The following is a 17,557-nucleotide window of genomic DNA, read 5'->3' as shown; positions in this document are numbered from 1 at the left end:
GACACCAGCACCCCATAGCCCTGGTCAGAGTTACACCTATAGTATAGTCTACACACTGTCTAATGGTCACCAGCACCCCATAGCCCTGGTCAGAGTTAGACCATAGTCTACACAGTGTCTAATGGTCACTAACACCCCATATCCCTGGTCAGAGTTACACCTATAGTATAGTCTTTTCTTTTTTGGCTTTCACCTTTATTTTATATTTTGTATGGAGGGACAGACAGTAGGCTGACAGGAAATGGGGAGAGAGATGGGGGGAAGACATGCAGTAAAGGCCGTCGGGGCACACTGCCAGACTGGATTACCAGCCAAGGTGCCTGGACCACTGAGCCATGGCCCAGGCCAGACCTATAGTATAGTCTACACACTGTCTAATGCAGTGGTTCCCAAACTGTCATGTCAAGGACCCCCAAATTGACACTAATTAGCCCGCGGACCCCCATTTGAAGAGATATGTCAGGGATCCCCATAAGAGAAGATTTTTACGGCTCTAGCAGTGATTCTCAACCTGTTTAATTTCAAGGACCCCCTACGTTTGACATGCATTATTAGTCTACGGACCCCCATTTAATGGCATTTCTATCTCTGGGACCCCAATTTATATTATAATATCAATGTTAATTTAACTCTGAGAGTGTACAAATGGAACCAAATGGACCAAATGTTACAGACCCATAAGGGTCCATTTGATTCCAAACTATCATTTAAACTGGGGACCCCCTGGAACTCCCTCAAGGACCCCTGGGGGTCCCCGGACCCCACTTTGGGAACCCCTGGTCTTATGGACACCAGCACACTCTTTTCCTACAGTTAAAAATATATATTTATATATATTTGAAAAGATTCTTCTGAACCTATGACATGAGTTTAGTAGTTTTCACTCTGCCTGAAGTGAACACATTGAATGGATAGACAGTGGTGGAAAAAGTACTCTCATGTTTTACTTAAATAAAAGTATCAATACTGAAATATAGAATAACTCTGTTACAAGTAGACGTCCGGAATTCAAAATGTACTTGAGTGAAAGTACACAAGTATTTGCATCAAAATGTACTTAAAGTACCAAAAGTAAAGGTACTCATTATGCAGAATGTCCCATTTCAAGTTATCAATTGTATACAAATCTTCAATGTTTGGAGTCGAGATGTAGTGGAGTAGAAGTGAAAGTATTGGAAATTATGAATTCTCAAGTAAAGTACAAACACCTCCAAATTGTACTTAAGCAAATGTACTTGGTTACTTTCCACCACTGCTTTGAACCTGTTAAAACTGGGAAAGCATCTGTGTCATTTTAGATTATAGTGTTGGCTATTCAAAAGTAGCAGATGGCACGTTTAACATCCTGTATTATGGACCAAGTATAGTAGTTGTTAATGTGTTGCTCATGTCCGCTAAATGATAGCACTTTAACTATGAGCTTGTAGATCTGCTTTGTATTAACATTTTTGAGAAATCTTGAAGGTGATTGAATAATTTTTAATAATTACAAAAAGGTTTGAGAACGTACTGATTTAAAAGGATGTAGAGGTAGAATGTCCTAATGGGTTCATTTAGAGTAGGACCGAACCCATAACATGACTAGAATACCTCTGTACCCATGCCATGATGGGTATGTACGAATCCTTGTGGAAATTGTAATACTATAAAAGGCTGACTTTCCCCATGGTCTCTCTGTCTCTCTCGTTCATTTAATTGTTTCTCTTAATTCCCCAGGCGGAGTCCATCTTCCAGAAGATTCTTCCAGATGAGGAGTTCTGTCCCCCGGCTCCAAACCCCGAAGACATCATTTATGACGGAGACAACACCTCCTCAACGGGAGGACTGGAGGAGGAGGCGGAGAGACAGGGAGAGGGGGAGAGGGAAGAGCAGAAGGAGGGAGAGGGGGAGAGGGAAGAGCAGAAGGAGGGAGAGGGGGAGAGGGAAGAGCAGAAGGAGGGAGAGGAGGGGAGGGAGCCGCAGGAGAAAGACGGAGAGGAGGAGAGGGAGCAGGAGACCGTGAGAGATGAGGAGAAAGAGGAGGATGAGGAGAAAGAGGGAGGAGAGGAGAGTAAGGAGGAGGGTGAGGACAGGAAGGGGGAAGAGATTCAAGAGGAGCCTCCGGTGGAGGAGTGACCACGCACGCACACACACACACATACACACGCACGCATGCACACACACACACACACACACACCTGTAAAACTAGACACCAAAATCTGTTGCAGGGAATTCTGGGTCAGCTGTTGGAAGGTCTTTCTGAGCGATCATCTCGTTGGCTGTTATTTATTTGGGCAAATGTTTTTGTATTCATGTATACTGTACTTTATCGTTGTTTGTTTTTGCCAAATGATTTTGCGTAGCACAAAATCAAGCCTCAACTCTGCTAGAGAATCTCCTAAATGGTGTCTCTAATGTTTGCGCAGGGGGTCGTGTTTTATTTCATATCGTTTCATTTAAGAGAAATGACTTGACTGTGACTTTCCAGTCGTTGGAGTATTTTGTCACATTGTATTTATAACAAATGCAGCCAATGATATATTTTCTGACATGTGCGTGCAGTGGCTTTGGCTTTGGCAAAGTTAACGTACGTTTTCTCATGCCAATAAAGCCCCTTGAATTGAATTGAGTGAGTGAGTGAGTGCGTGAGTCAGAATGAGTGAGTGAGTGAGTGCGTGAGTGAGTTAGTGACTGTGCATGCCTACGGTGTGTGTGTTTGTTTCTAACTGAACTGTGGCCTTTCTATTTCGGTGTTTCTATTTTGCTTCTATTATTTTGTCACTGTGTAAAGATGTCACGGTTGTCTGGGTGATGATGAACGACAGACGCATGAGCCTTTCATAGACTCGCTGCACAGATACATACTCTACCGTGCTTCTACTCTATTCTAAATCATAAAAGGAAATCCATAAATAAAGCTTCAACACAAACAATCATTATGGCCTTCTTATTATTGACTGGTTTCTCCTAACGAAATATAATCTGGTAGTTGTAAATTGCACTTCACACGTACTGACTTAAAAAAAACTGTGCTAAAATGCAGTGGTGGAAAAAGTGTCAATACTGCAATGTAGAAACGCTTACTAGTAACTAAAGTTTAAAATGTTTTGTAGTGGACTAGTACAATATTTGCCCCTGAGATGTAAAAGTATAGAGAATACTAATACAAAATGGTACTTGAGTACATGTAGTTACTTTCCACTGCTGCTAAAATGTGAGAATCAATGTGTTTTTCTCCCTTCCATCCTGAGCATGTACTGTAATGTCAGGTTGAAAGCAGAGCTAACAGTGTTTGGTTTCCCCACTGGGACCTTGGCATGGACCCCATGCTGACACCCACTGTCCTGGAGCAAAGGACCGCACTCCCCACAATCCTCCTGGGCAACCACAGAGGCATGATGGGAGAAAAAGGGTACCAAGTGCCCAGAGATACACACCATGGAGGTATGATACGCGCACACACGCACACACACACACACACACACACACTCAATGACGCACATCCCTGATCACTGTGGTAATACAAAGAGAATGTATAGTATTACAGCATTACAAATGTCCCCACAAGTAGTCCTCACAATAGTTTTGTTTTAATCATTGATGTGAACATGAAATCGTACTGTGATGTATCTCCACGACATTGCAAATGAGGGCAATTACCTCAGTGTCTTTCGAGAATAAATAAAGATTTGAATGAATGAATAGAAATGGTTCTTTGATGGTAAAAAAAAACGATTTTTAGAGTTAAGTTTACAATTGGGAAGAGATTCAGGTTGGGGTTAGGATGAGGCATTTAGAGGTTACATTTCGGGGTCGGAGCTATGCCTGACTATACTTAGTTTGTGCACTGAAAATAGCAGATCTACAAGCTCGCAACACATCGCTGTATGACGTGTTGTGAGCTTGTAGATTGGCTATTTCAGGCACGCATCTAAGTATGGGGTTATAAAAATGGAAAATATGTCATTCATAGCGGTATTCAAGTCCTCACAAGTGTAACAATTCAGACGTGTGTGTGTGTGTGTGTGTGTGCGCGCGCGTGTGCATGCACGTGTGTGTGAGTGCGTGTGTGCGTGTGCGCATGCGTGAAGGTGTCCCAGGTAGACAGTGTTCCATGGTATTTACTGTCATTTTACGGTAGTAATGTGATTTTGTGCTGTATTGTCTGTAGGCGTCTCAGTGCGTGGAGGAGCTCTTGAGTGACAGGTTCAGCATCAGGGATCATTTACATAACCCCCATGTAAATAATACCCATTTGAAATGTATTTCACCGTGCCTCTATTTGTTAAAGTATACAGCATACTGTAATATACAGAATATGCATTTCGATTTAGGCTACTACTGCACAAATATACCAATACATTATACAAATGTTTTAAAACAATCTTGGTCTTTTGTGTATAGGCTATTTTGAAATGGATTGTTACCTGCTGGGCTGGTCTGTTAAAGGGACTATGGGTGTCAGAGAGGACTAATTGTATTGTCAACTTACTGTGTATCTATCAATAATGGAAAAGAAGCCCAAAACAAACAAACAAAAAGTGCATCTAGGCCTGGGCCGTGGCTCAGCGGTCCAGGTACCTTGGCCGGTAGTCCGAGTCTGGTCACTCCCCCATCTCTCTCCCCCATTTCCTGTCAGCCTACTGTCTGTCCCTCTATAAAAAATGTAAAATAAAGGCGAAAGCCAAAAAAAAAAAAAAATGCATCTAAATGCAAGAGAGCTGGCTATCACGACCGGATAAAATACAAAAGAAGCTATTTTGGAAGTGTTTTGTGGAGCATTTATTGGCATCATGTCTTTTGCTGATGTGATGGGAGCATAAATGTAGTTCATAAAGTGACATCAAGTGTTATAGTGACATCCTGTGGCCTTCAAATGTACTGCTTATTTCCATTTCTGTAATTTTCAGTAATAATAGACTACAACCCAGTGGTTCCCAGACTTTTTAGGCATTGCACACCCTTTTAAGTCCCAATGAGGCTGATGCACCTTCACTCCTTGAAATAAAAAGGACTATTTATAGACACATTGAAGGCATCAAACATGCACAAATAATCACAACATGTAACTAACTATTCAAGAGAGCACACAAATGTGCTAATTAATTACAATGAAGGCAAGGCAACTTTATTTGCATAGCACATTTCAGCAAAAAGCACTTTTATTGTGCTTTACATTTGTTTTAAATATAGCAAAGAGGAAGGGTGAAGACATGGCAGAGACCCATCATGTCATACTGTTAGCCACGTTAAATTACATTAATTAAAATGACTGAAATTGCAGCTGAAGTGCTCTTCGGGTAGGCTACATGAATTGATTTATTAAAGGGATATTCCACTTTAAGAAATGTTTTATCGTCTACTCAGGCTATTGTGAACCCCAGACAGTTTTTAAGTTGCTTGATTTGCTTTTAGTTGATCTTTTGAATTCCTTGTTATTGATGTCCTCCTCACTGTATTGGATTACTGCTATTATTTTAATGTTGTATGCCTTGCTTTTCTTTTCTTTTCTTCTCCATTGCTCTGTAAAGCACTTTGAGCTGCATTTCATGTCATGCAAGATGCTATACAATAAAGTCTTATTATTATTATTATTATTATTATTGAATTAGTTTTTAGATATTTGATATTCATGTTATCAGACATGAGTATATTTCCTATACAAATCATAACTTCAAACTGTGAGGGGCCGTGTATTATTATTATTATTATTATTATTATTATTATTATACTTTCTTTCTTTTACCAAAGATTACAAAGGAAATGTTTTATTTGCATGTTTTTACTGCATGAAAACCCATGAAAATTGTAATGATGTAATTATTACATGCATTTAAACCACCTTTAAATGTTTGCTTTTGCGCACAACCTAGATGCGGCTCAAGTACCCCAAGGGGTGCACACTCAGACTTATACATGTAGGCTATGTGCTTCCACTCAGACTTATACATGTAGGCTATGTGCTTCCACTCAGACTTATACATGTAGGCTATGTGCTTGCGCCCCACTTTTGGAATCCCTGGCCTATAATACAAGAAGTTCATATTTATAAAGTGCTATAGTGACATCTTGTGGCCTGTATAGGTTACTGCTTGTTTCATCCCTGTACTTAATACGTAATAATAATTTGACTACAAACTGCTCTTGCTGCTCAGTTATGGGCTATGGCAACAATAATGATGGACTCGTTCCAATGACACTTGAGGTGTTAGGTCATGGCTTATCAGGTCTCAATAGCTTTGCTGTATTTCACTATTGAAATGACTCTGGAATTTAGTCCTGATCAACCATTATGCTCCAGCAGAGTCTGACTCCATGTATGTTGTGATTGGTCAGGAATTAATTGATAAAAGATTTGGCCTCGGTGGAAAACAGGAGGGGTTATGGACAGATGTGTTTTGTCTACTGCAGTGCATTGCATATTTCATTACTAAAATATATACAATGCTTGTGTATTTTTTATTTTTTTAACCACTTAAACCCTATATAGCCTACTTTGTTGACTGCATGGTGTCACCAAGGAGTATATCTCCCTCCCCTTTTCACCTTTACACCAAATCTCTGCCGAAACAGACACTATTGGTAGATCAGTTATTTACGGCCCATTTTCACCAAATGTGACTCCTACTATGACATGAATTGGGACACGGATTAAGTGGTTAACAAATAACAACCCAATCTGAAACATGGTCTCTCAGACTAAATGTATCACATTATTATACACGTTAACAATTACACCAAACAGCCGCACAGCATACAGTATGCGCTTATAACATCACTTAACTAGCATGGCCAGTTTTGTTGCAGGAAACTCTGGGTACTTCAAGGTAAACAAGTCCCAGCATCACTGAAACATGAATAACCACTAACCAGTGATATTCAAACATAATAGTTTTATTAATATTGATAAAGCTAGGTGTCACTGCAACAGACAAAGGCATCATAACTGTGCAAAAACAATTGTACAATAATCAACAATGGCCATTAACGTTCGACAGGCATGATGCATACAGGTGTGTTTTTGTGTGTGTGTGTGTGTCTTTTACGTGGTTATGAAAACATGAATTGTGAACTCTAATAGGCTTCATGCACCTCCAACATTTTGGTTGAGAATGTTAGGTCATACAATTTACAATTTACAATTTAGGCATTTAGCAGACGCTCTTAATCCAGAGCGATTTACATTAAGCAAGAACAAAAAGCATGGGAATACATCACATATATAAAAAGCATTTATCATGAAACATGCGTAAGCTAAGAACGTAACAGTGGAATATCTATATAATGACTATGAATATAAACTATATATATATGCTATACTAAGCTATACATATGTACTATGACGTGCTATGACTACATACAATGCAATTATAGTGCTGTCTACATAACATGCTAAAAGTCTGTATCAAATGCTATCTAAGTCGCTATCTAAGGGGGTAGGGTAAGTGCTATGGGCCATGATGGAGTCTGAAAAGGTGGGTTTTCAGACTGCGGCGGAAGATTGCACGATGGGCAAGGTGTTGTGTGTTATTAGTGCATTGACTTCTATTTGTATTCCATAACAACATTACACCAGATGGTTTAATTAAGTAGCACACCTAAAACCAGAGAGCAATGGGGGACTAATTAGTGAAATGACCTGCTAGGTGGTAGCAGAGTATAATGGAGGACACACAACTGTCATTAGGCCACTTTCTATTCTATTTCTATTTCACTAACATAATGAAGGCCTACAAGAACTCAAAACCGGTCTGATTACACCTTTTTCACTATCTTTCATCTAACGCCTGTCAAATCAAACAGTGTGTGTAGCAGCTTGGTCAAACAGTACAAGCAAAGTGAAGAAGTCAAACTTGATCCTGCTGGCTTGAGAGCACACAGCCCAAAGCACCAAGACTGTTACTGCCTTACCACTTTTTAAATCTGCTCTGAGTAAGGCTGAGGCCAAAACGCACCAAGCAATAAATATGAATGTTTATTTGAGCCAGACTTCCACTTTCTGTGGTATCTGAATCTTGTTATATGTATAGCTGAGCACCCACTGCCTAAACTAAAAGGCATCTAGAGGAAGCGCACCTGCCTTTTTCTTAACTGTTACTGCTTAATTGTCGCATCAGAGGACTTTTAGAACAGATACTTACTGGTCTCATTATTCTATTGATCTATTCTAAAAATGAAGGAATGGTCCTATACTTCCAGCTGTGTATGCACTATGCGAGTTCCAATAGCTTGGAGAAAATGGCTATTCTTCCCTCGGTCATGTAACTACCGTATAAACCCATGACATTCAGTGGCCAGGCCTTCACATACAAGCTGAGTGAGGTACTGTGTACGTGACATATTCCTGTCTTTTCCTGACTTTTCTCAACAAGGCACAAGGTGATAGTTATAATGTTACATTAAAAATGTATACAGAAACATCTACAGTATGTCTACACCTCTTGACCAAAGTGACTTTTCACAAGCAGGTTCCAGTTGACCGAGTACGGAATGTTGTCCTGACGCATCATGAGCAGCCTGACATTTCATTACATTACGTTATACAATAGAATGGGGGGGTGGGAGGGGACTGGCATGGCAGGGTTCAGCGTTAGGCTCGCTAGTTCAATGACACATGTCCCACAGGCAGCAGCAGCTGAGAGCCGCACAGCAGGCGGCGAGAGCCGTTCCCATACTTCCTCCCATGCCACCGTGGTGCTCCTGTGGCTTGTCCATCATGTAGACTGCAGGGAACGAGGGATAGGTGGATGATGGATGAGTTGGAGAGAGGCAGAAAAGGTGAGACGGAGTGGGGAGAAAAGAGAAAGAGGGGAAGAGGGAAAGAGAGACGATAATCATTATTATTGTTTATAGTGGTTAAAAAATGCTCACATTAATCATTCAGTACTATACTTAAACCCTCTATACTTGCCTGTAAAGAGCGCTTTTGGTACACTCTTATTTCACTCGACACAAATCTATTTGCCAAAAATAGCAGATCTACAACAAGCTAACGAGTCCGATGCGTTGCGTAGTGAGCTTGTAGATCGGATATGGTTGGTTTTAAGCATTAAGCTTAAAGCATATTTTGATAAACGTGATATTGTCCTTAATCACAATTATTTTTGCCGACATGTAATTTTCATATCGTCCCATCCACATTACAGTGTTGCAAATTGACCATAATATCTTCTATCTATAAATGCACCAAGTCTCTCTGTCTGTCTGTCTATCTGTCTGTGTGTAATCCACGTAACTCGAGGACCGTTCGCCCCACCGACTTCAAATTCGACACGCGTTCCATACCACCACAGGGGGTGCAGTGCCCGGTGTCGAGTCGGTCGGACCCACAGTTGTCCAGAACCGCCCCAAAAAGGCCTCTGCCCAGGCTCTGGACACGGCCCCTGCCCAGGGTCCATATATGGAGCTGGCCTGTTCTGACATCATTCTGACATCTGCATATAATAGACTCCATATGTGGGCATAAAAGGGACACAGACATCATCTGGGTGGGGCGTGCATTTCCAACTTGCATCGTTCCAAGTAGGCCAGTGCCCAACGGGCACCGCTGTAGAGGCTCCAACGGGCACCACTCTAGTAATAATAAATGCACAGTACCTGTATTTTTGGGTGGGACTGCATACGCTGCAGGGCAAACCATGGGGCCAGCCTGGTAGCCCTGGTGGTAACCTGGCTGAGAAAGGTACGGCGCAGGGGGCCCCTGATACCCAGCTGGTAGTGGTGGGTAACCTGTGGTAGGGTAGCCCTGGGTGGGGTAACCGGGATAAGCACCTGGCTGGGGGTTGTAGCCTGGTGATAGACATGGAGAAGTCAGACTGCTAGATGCAGAACAACAAGAAGTCAGACTGCAAGAGGCAGAAAAACATTGAGAGATCTGACTGCTGTGCTAGATGCTAAAATAAATAAAAAGAGAGGACAGTAAACTATAGCAGAAAAACAAGGAGAGGTCAGACTGCTAAGAGGAGAAACACAAGGAGGTGGAAAAACAAGCATGGTAATGCATTAATTAATTCTATATACAGTAGGGAAACACTTTTCACCCACTTCTTTAAACCTGTGACAAAGATTCTTGGGATCGGTTTTCTGGTAGCAGCTTGTTACCATTATTACCAGGGGACATCAATATGTCCTTACATGGACAAAATGTGTCCGTGGCAAGACTTGGCTTTGTCCATGGCAAATTCTAGATTTTCTGTTTTACACACCATTATAATGTTCTTATGTTTTAAGTCCCAATTACTGAATGTCAGTCTTCAGAATGTGTAATGACACTGATTTACTATGACACATTAGGAGTCCACTAGGACAGGGGTTCTCAGACATTTTATTTTCAAGGGCCCCATATCTCTTAGAGTTACAGACCTCTAACAGTCATTTAGGGATAGCTCTTCATGTGTTTGTGTACGCGTTTGTATGTCCATGGCAAACATAGAATTTTGACAAAAAAGCCCACTACAATTTAGCCAGCATGGCGATGACCCCTGGTTACCAAGTAATACCACTAACTTGCAGGAGAAGTGTTGTTAGCAGTGCAACTATCAGTGCTCCTTGGTTTCAGCGAAATAACTGACAAATATCATCCAATTCCAAAATTGCAATGAAAATAACTTGGTGAAAGAAGCACTAAAGGGGATTTGAAATGTAGTGAGGAGTGCAACAAGCAGTTTGATGTTGAGGGTCTTGGTACCTTGAGGGAAGCCAGGGGCCGATGGGCCGTAGGGAGGAGGGTTGTCAATATTCATCTGGAGATGGATGTATGAATGGACAGATGGGTGAATAGGCAGAAAGAGCTAAGGACCACAAGGAATCAAGGATGATGCTGTTGTGTCTGGATGGATGAATCCAGATGGATCTAGACAAGAAAGGAAACAGAAAAGCTCAAACTAATGATAGAATCTAAAGACAAAAAGCTACCCACATAACAGACAGGGGCGGTAGTGGAACAGCAGGATGGCGAAAACCGTGAGGTTCCCAGATTGAACCCGAGCTACCCCAGAGTTAGTGTCGAAGTGTCCTTGAGCAAGACATTGAACCCCTAAACTGCTCCTGATGTGCAGGTTGGTGCCTTGCATGGTTTCCTCTGCCATCGGTGTATGAATGTGTGTGTGTGAATGGGTGAATGTAATGCACAATATGTAAAGCGCTTTGGATAAAAGCACTGTCTTCCTCTGTCATTCCTACCTTCCTACAACTTCTGCCACTGCACCCCCCCCCCCCCCCCCCCCCTCTCACTGCTTGAGCTCTGGTCTAACATCCTTCATCCTTCCTTCCCTGCCTCTCCCTCTCCTCCAATTCATGCCCCAATATAACAGACAGGCATCAGTACCAGGGCTCTCCAACAACCAGGGTTGAAGTCCTGGTTGGACTGTGTGCCTCTATTATAGAGGGTGGCAAAGTACATATACTGTAGGACTTTTCTGTTTGGATGTATGGGCTGTCAAGGCGAGAAAGTAGTATTTTGCCACTCAGTGGGCGTTCCTGCATAACTTCCAGGTATCATGATGATGTCATGCGCATACCCTCTATTATGACTACCACTGAAATCTGTGGTGAACATACCCTATTATACTCTTGCAGTCACTGTGGCGTCCCACTGGGATTAAGAGTGTCAGCTAAATTGCTAAAATTGGACTGACGGTGAGTGAGTCATGGTCTGTTGGTTGGTGGTTAGATGGTTGGTTGTTGGTCAGGACAAAAACAAAACTCACCATCTCTGTGTTGAGTTTGTTGTTATGCTTGCTGAGGACATTATATTGAGTTATGTGCAGTGCCCAGAACATGAGATGCTTAGCAACCATGTCAGTAATATTATTGTTGTAGGGTAGGCTACTCCAAACATACAATCCCAGATACCAGTGGCAGAAAAAAGTACTCACATCTTTTACTTAACCACCTATATTAGGCGGGTAGAATGAAAGGGTTAGTGAGATGCCCACCAGAACACTTCAGAACCCTTCAGTTTGGTATAGTAGTAGCCTACCCATTGTCTTGTACTTGTTGCAGTAAGATATGTCATGGAGAAATTTCACAGTGGAGTCCAGGCAGGTCTATACAATTTACAATTTAGGCATTTAGCAGACGCTCTTAATCCAGAGCGATTTACATTAGGCAAGAACAAAAGTATGGGAATACATCTAATACATATATAAAATGCATTTATCAATGCGTGTGTGTGTGTGTGTGTGTGTGTGTGTGTGTGTGTGTGTGTGCGTGTGCGTGTGCGTGCGTGCGTGCGTGCGTGCGTGCGTGCGTATGCATGCGTGTGCGTGTGTGTGCGTGTGCGTGCACGTTTAGTGCAATGCATTGGCACAGGCTGCCATTGACTTGCAAATCTCCCTTCTGCTATACCACACTCACCCCAACATATTTGAGCATCATCCTCAGACCCTAATGCAAACAACAACAACAAGTAATTTGGGGGAAGGTATAAAGTCACCTGACCCAGACTGTTGGGTCAGGAGTGTGCCGAGTCATGTGATGGATGGCATTGTGAGGTTTTAACCGTCCAAACAACAGCTCCTGTCCTGTTGTTCTGTCTGTCTTTCTGTCTGTCTGACCATGCTGAATGGAAGCCTTGTCACATAACAAGTGACAGCTCTCCCCCTGCCTTGTGACTCTGCGTGTGTGTGTGTGTGTGTGTGTGTGTGTGTGTGTGTGTGTGTGTGTGTGTGTGTGTGTGTGTGTGTGTGTGTGTGTGTGTGTGTGTGTGTGTGTGTGTGTGTGTGTGTGTGTGTACGTGTATGTGTATGTGTGTGTGTGTGGGGGGGGGGGGCATACAAGTTATTGTATACGGTATTCAAAATGTATTGAGTAAAAGTGCAAAAGTATCACTGGCATATACTTCAGTAGCCTACTCAAAGTAAAAAGTAGTTTTCTATGTATTAAAATGTATAGAAATATTTTGAAGGTATACGGATCTACATACAAGTTCACAATGCGTCATGGATGCGACATGTTGTGAACTTGTAGATCTGCTATTTTCAAATAGCCAAAGTTTAAATAGTGGCTAATGTAGCCTACGTTTAAGTAACTAAAGATTTCAAATAATTGTAGTGGAGTGTAAAAATACAATAGTTTTAGTTCAGTTAGCATGCATGCATGCATGGGAATTATTTTTGGTTATATTATACAGTTGGGTGCCACCGATATTGTCCCTTATCATTTGACCAAATTAGGCCTGACCTCAAAATTTAAAAAAAATCCTTCTAAATCCTCCAGTTTTCTGAAATAAATATTTTCACGATTTTTCAAAAATAGCAGACCTACAAGCTCGTAGCGCGCCACTCGCTTGTAGATCTGCTATTTTTCAATAGCTAAATTATAACAATGTTTAAAACACCAAAAGGGGTTCCCGCCCAAAATGGGTTAACTGTCCTTTTGCGAAAAGAAAAGGACAATATCGATGGCCTCCAACTGTATGTCTAAACAGTAAACAGTGTTCCCAGATTTTTGCAGAGCTGCCTGTATAGTGTATAGGCTTGGCTACACTATACAGGTTACAATGTGTAGGTTACAATACACAGGCAGGCCTATAGTCCTAGTATACACCTTTTCTTAATACAGACAGAATTATGACAAATGCAAATAGCATATACTTGACTTTGACATCCATTCCAGTTAAATTACTTTGTTTGTTGCACCTTAGGCACATAACAGTAGGCTACACAAACCAGCTCGTCCTTGTAATAGCCTAATTGCGAAGCTATTTGAGCTTTAATCCCCAGATTCGGCCAAGTATAGTTTGACAAATTGCTGCTGTCTATATTCCCAAATAGCCCAATTTGGTAAAGCAATTTGGTAAACTCCATAAACTGGGCCAGAACATAATTGCATTGAGTAGACTTCGGACTCTGTAAATATGGATTTAAAAGGATAGATTAGGAAACAGCTTTATGGGCATTTTTCCCCCCAGACTTACCATCAGTAGAATTCGAAGATGTGTTTAATGGTTCAATATGCGTTTCTATTCGTCCAGGTTATCGTAGGATTAAGTAAAGCAGCCTTTTCTGTTGAACTGTTACAAGTCCTTGCAGTTTCACCCGTCAGCTGATAGAGCATGCCTGAGAAAAATGACGACAGTGTATGGGCAGTCTCAATATACACTCCTTCCTTCCTTCCTTCCTTCCTTCCTTCTTTCCCTCGATCCCTATGGCTAAAATTACGAAAATAGCCAATTAAAGTTTTTGAACGATTCCAACAAAACCAATTAAGGAAATGATAGCTACCATTTACAGATTGTCATAGGCTAAATCATTTTCCTGGAGTATACAATTTTGATAGGACAAGGTTATTTGTACATTTGTATTTAACAGTACAATTTAAATCAACTTGTGATGTTGATTGATTATATTGATTGTCAATTAATTATTATGCTCCCATGTTGGGCTTATAGGGTTACAGTTCAAACCCAAAAATACTTAATTTGGCCACTAGCAGATAATATGACTTTTTGACCTCGTGTTCATGTAATGTACATTAATAAATTACAGTCTGAGCCAGCCAATTTTAAACCCACTTCAACAACTCATTCCTCGTCTGCGTGCGAAGAGAAAAGCTTCAACTCAACTCGCCTGAGGCTGCCGTGCCGCATCATTCTTGGCCACAGGAGGGCACCATAGGACAACGCAACAGAGACAAGGCTGTCAGCGCGAACACTGTTGTTATTATAATTGGCTACCGTAGACGTGCTTTTATCTCGTCTAGAGTAGACGTCACCTAACCATATATAGAGTTATAGAGTCCACCGTCCTCCATCACCATGCATGTGATTATATTACAGGAACCATGACACCACCATAATAACATGGTGGTTAACATGGTTACCGGGTGCAACTGCATCGCTGTGTTTCTCCTGTCGCTTATTGGTAAGAGTGCGTTTTCCTATTTAGACCACAGCACAGCACAGGCTGCAAGCTAATATAGCAGCTAATGTCGACAGGGAACGTATACAGAGACAAGCATTGCCATTGTTTGGTTCGCCCATGCATGCACGTGCTGGACCGTGGCTTTTATAGGCGTGGTAAATAAGAGACTGTTAACCTGATAATACAGATTTTGGAGTAGATGTGTGAGAATGTTGAGCCACCGTCCAGAGCCCACCTCATATGTCCAGGAACCCCAAAACAATAATATTATGTAGTTTGTAACTACATACACTTTCCAAACTTCATTTTTATAAATGAGTATTATCATTACGTTTGGATAATACAGACTGTATGATCCAAACTTAATGAATGATGACATTAATGACATTAGCCTACTGTGTAGGCAGGCTGTAGAATAAACTATAGGCTACTAGAATTACTGGTGTTTCTGGCAAATTATCTGAAAGGTTTCATCATGGTACTAGCACATCAGTGAGCTGGATGCAATCTAGCCCCTCTCAGGACCCCGTAAAGTTTCTGACATTTGGATGTTTACTTTACGGAGGGTCCCTGTGCATCTATTCCACACGAAATCGTATACAGACGTACATACCGTCAGAAAAGGCCGTGCTGCGGCCTTTGGGTGATGGTGAGATGTTTCAAAAGAAGCATATATCTGCTATAGGAGACAACGGAAACCTCAGCAAATTTTCATTTGGCGCAGAAGCCTTTAAGTATTTTTAATCTTTGTTTGACAGTTTTGGCTGCTGTGAAATTCTCTCTTCCTTCCTTATTGACATCCCATTGTACCGCCTCAGCACCGGAACTGGCTAGCAGCGACAGAGCAGATCAGAGGCAGGAACGTAGGGACGCGCAGCTAGCCAGCCCTGGTGCTGGAGGCGGTACAATGGGATGTCAATAAGGAAGTCAAGGAAGGAAGGAAGAGAGAATTTCACAGCAGCCAAAACGGTCAAACAAATCACACCCGTGTGAAGTAAGTGGTGCAACTCCGTGTGGGGGGGGGTTCCAGACCCACAGGAACGCACTCAGGGTGCCGGCCCGATTCCGGCGAGCCACCCCGCGTCCGAAACGGTTGAGAAATGACAGAGTTACCATGTGGGGGTCCCTCTACTGTACTGTACTGTACTGTACTGTACTGTACTGTACTGTACTGTACTGTACTGTACTGTACTGTACTGTACTGTACTGGCACACCCGAAATCACCATATATACAGTTAATATGTGCGTGTGTTTGTGTGTGTTAGGTTGCGCACAGGTGGTGAAAAACAACCATGCTGTTTTCGTGCTCAGACGCACCCACCCACCCACCCAGCCAGCCACCCACCCAGAGACACACATAGTCACTTAAGGAAGTGGTTGCACCACTTAAAAATACTTAACGGCTTCTGCGCCAAATGAAAATTCGCTGAGGTTTCCGTTGTCTCCTATAGCAGATATGCTTCTTTTGAAACATCTCACCACCACCCAAAGGTCGCAGCACAGCCTTTTACGACGGTATGTACGTCTGTATACCATTTTGCGTGGAATAGATGCACAGGGACCCTCCGTAAAGTAAACATCCAAATGTCAGAAACTTTACGGGGGTCCCGAGAGGGGCTAGATGCAATCCTACCTGGAGGGGAGAGAACAGATGGTGGAGGTGAATGGAACACAGATGGCTTAATTGGTTAGAGTGGGTGACAATATTATCACACGAAAAGATGAAATTACCTACAGTACTATACTTCCATCCTGGAGGCAAATCTTTCCGGTGATAAAATGGCCAACGTAATCAACAAAGTCAACCAAAGAACAAGATTCCTATACAGGATCTCCTCACTGGTCAACAAAAAAGTCCTCGTACAAGGTTTCTTCGACTATGCATGCACCTCTTGGTACCACAGCATCTCAAAGGCCCTTAAAACAAGGCTCCAGACTTCCCAAAACAAACTGGTCAGGCTACTACTTGGACTCACTCCCCTCACCCACCTCACCCCTGCCCACTTTGACAGGCTGGAATGGCTTAGGGTTGACGACAGAGTACAGCATCTTGCAATGGGTCTAGTCCACAAGATTCGATACACCACCAAGATACCCGTACCTGTCTAAATACTTCCTTAATGTCAACGAAGTCCACACCCACAACACCAGAGGGAGTTCAACAAACCATGTGCAACTCAGATTCGGCACAAACAAGGGACTAAATTAATTTCGCTCCTATGCCACCAAAATGTGGAACGCCCTACCTACAGTCATTAAGACATGCAAATCCCTTGACTCCTTCAAAACTGCTCTCAAAGGGCACCTACGGACGGCTGAAAAAAACCCAATATATATAAAATATATGTATGTATGTATATATATCATAATATTTGTACTCAACATGGCTGTCATTTTGTTAATAATGCATATAGTTTTTGGAGATATGCTAGCATAATTAGTGAATCCTGTTATTTCAGTATTTGCCATAACTCCCCACATGAACTGTGGTTCATCTCTCCTCCAGGTCTTTACCACTGCTGTGAGGCTGGTGACAAAGACACGCATCACAATCTAAATGTAAGTGTGGTCTCCGAATATTGCATGGTGTATTATGAGTACTGTATGTGTATGGATGAATTGAAATAACTGCACCAAGACAATAATTATTTACACTAGAATGAGATATGAGCTGTAGCCTACTGTTTTATGGAAGTGGCTATCATTACACGC

At 42.0% G+C, this 17,557-nt stretch overlaps 2 protein-coding genes across 2 annotated transcripts in view; one reads left to right on the top strand and one right to left on the bottom strand.

The window, feature by feature from the left end:
- The window catches only part of LOC306928649 (rab proteins geranylgeranyltransferase component A 1-like), a gene marked incomplete at its 3' end in the record, with an annotated part of 48,823 nt that extends 44,739 nt beyond the window's left edge, over positions 1 to 4,084 (top strand). The window contains exons 17-19 of the mRNA XM_079508919.1: positions 1,717 to 1,998; positions 3,250 to 3,392; positions 4,072 to 4,084. Coding sequence (XP_079365045.1) covers positions 1,717 to 1,998; positions 3,250 to 3,392; positions 4,072 to 4,084 — 438 coding nt within the window. The remainder of the gene's footprint in view (positions 1 to 1,716; positions 1,999 to 3,249; positions 3,393 to 4,071) is intronic.
- A 3,402-nt stretch (positions 4,085 to 7,486) lies between these two features.
- LOC306927822 (uncharacterized protein) lies at positions 7,487 to 14,036 on the bottom strand. Its single transcript, XM_079507675.1, has 4 exons — positions 13,899 to 14,036; positions 10,668 to 10,832; positions 9,578 to 9,769; positions 7,487 to 8,703 (listed from the first exon to the last, which is right to left on the bottom strand). The coding sequence occupies exons 2-4, from the start codon at positions 10,720 to 10,722 to the stop codon at positions 8,585 to 8,587; spliced, it is 366 nt and encodes a 121-aa protein (XP_079363801.1). The 5' UTR covers positions 10,723 to 10,832; positions 13,899 to 14,036; the 3' UTR covers positions 7,487 to 8,584.
- Positions 14,037 to 17,557: the final 3,521 nt, after the last annotated feature.

The sequence above is a fragment of the Electrona antarctica genome (genome assembly GCF_951216825.1).
Source record: "Electrona antarctica genome assembly, chromosome: 8".
NCBI lineage: Eukaryota > Metazoa > Chordata > Actinopteri > Myctophiformes > Myctophidae > Electrona > Electrona antarctica.
Note: the sequence above shows the minus strand (reverse complement) of the source record. Positions and strands in the feature narration are given on the sequence as shown.

Excerpts from the sequence above, each read along its gene's own strand:
- LOC306927822 (XM_079507675.1), bottom strand. The coding sequence starts at position 10,722 with ATGAATATTGACAACCCTCCTCCCTACGGCCCATCGGCCCCTGGCTTC. Across the intron at positions 9,770-10,667 it reads GGCCCCTGGCTTCCCTCAAG|GCTACAACCCCCAGCCAGGT; the intron begins GTACCAAGACCC and ends GTCTATCACCAG. Across the intron at positions 8,704-9,577 it reads AGTCCCACCCAAAAATACAG|TCTACATGATGGACAAGCCA; the intron begins GTACTGTGCATT and ends CGTTCCCTGCAG.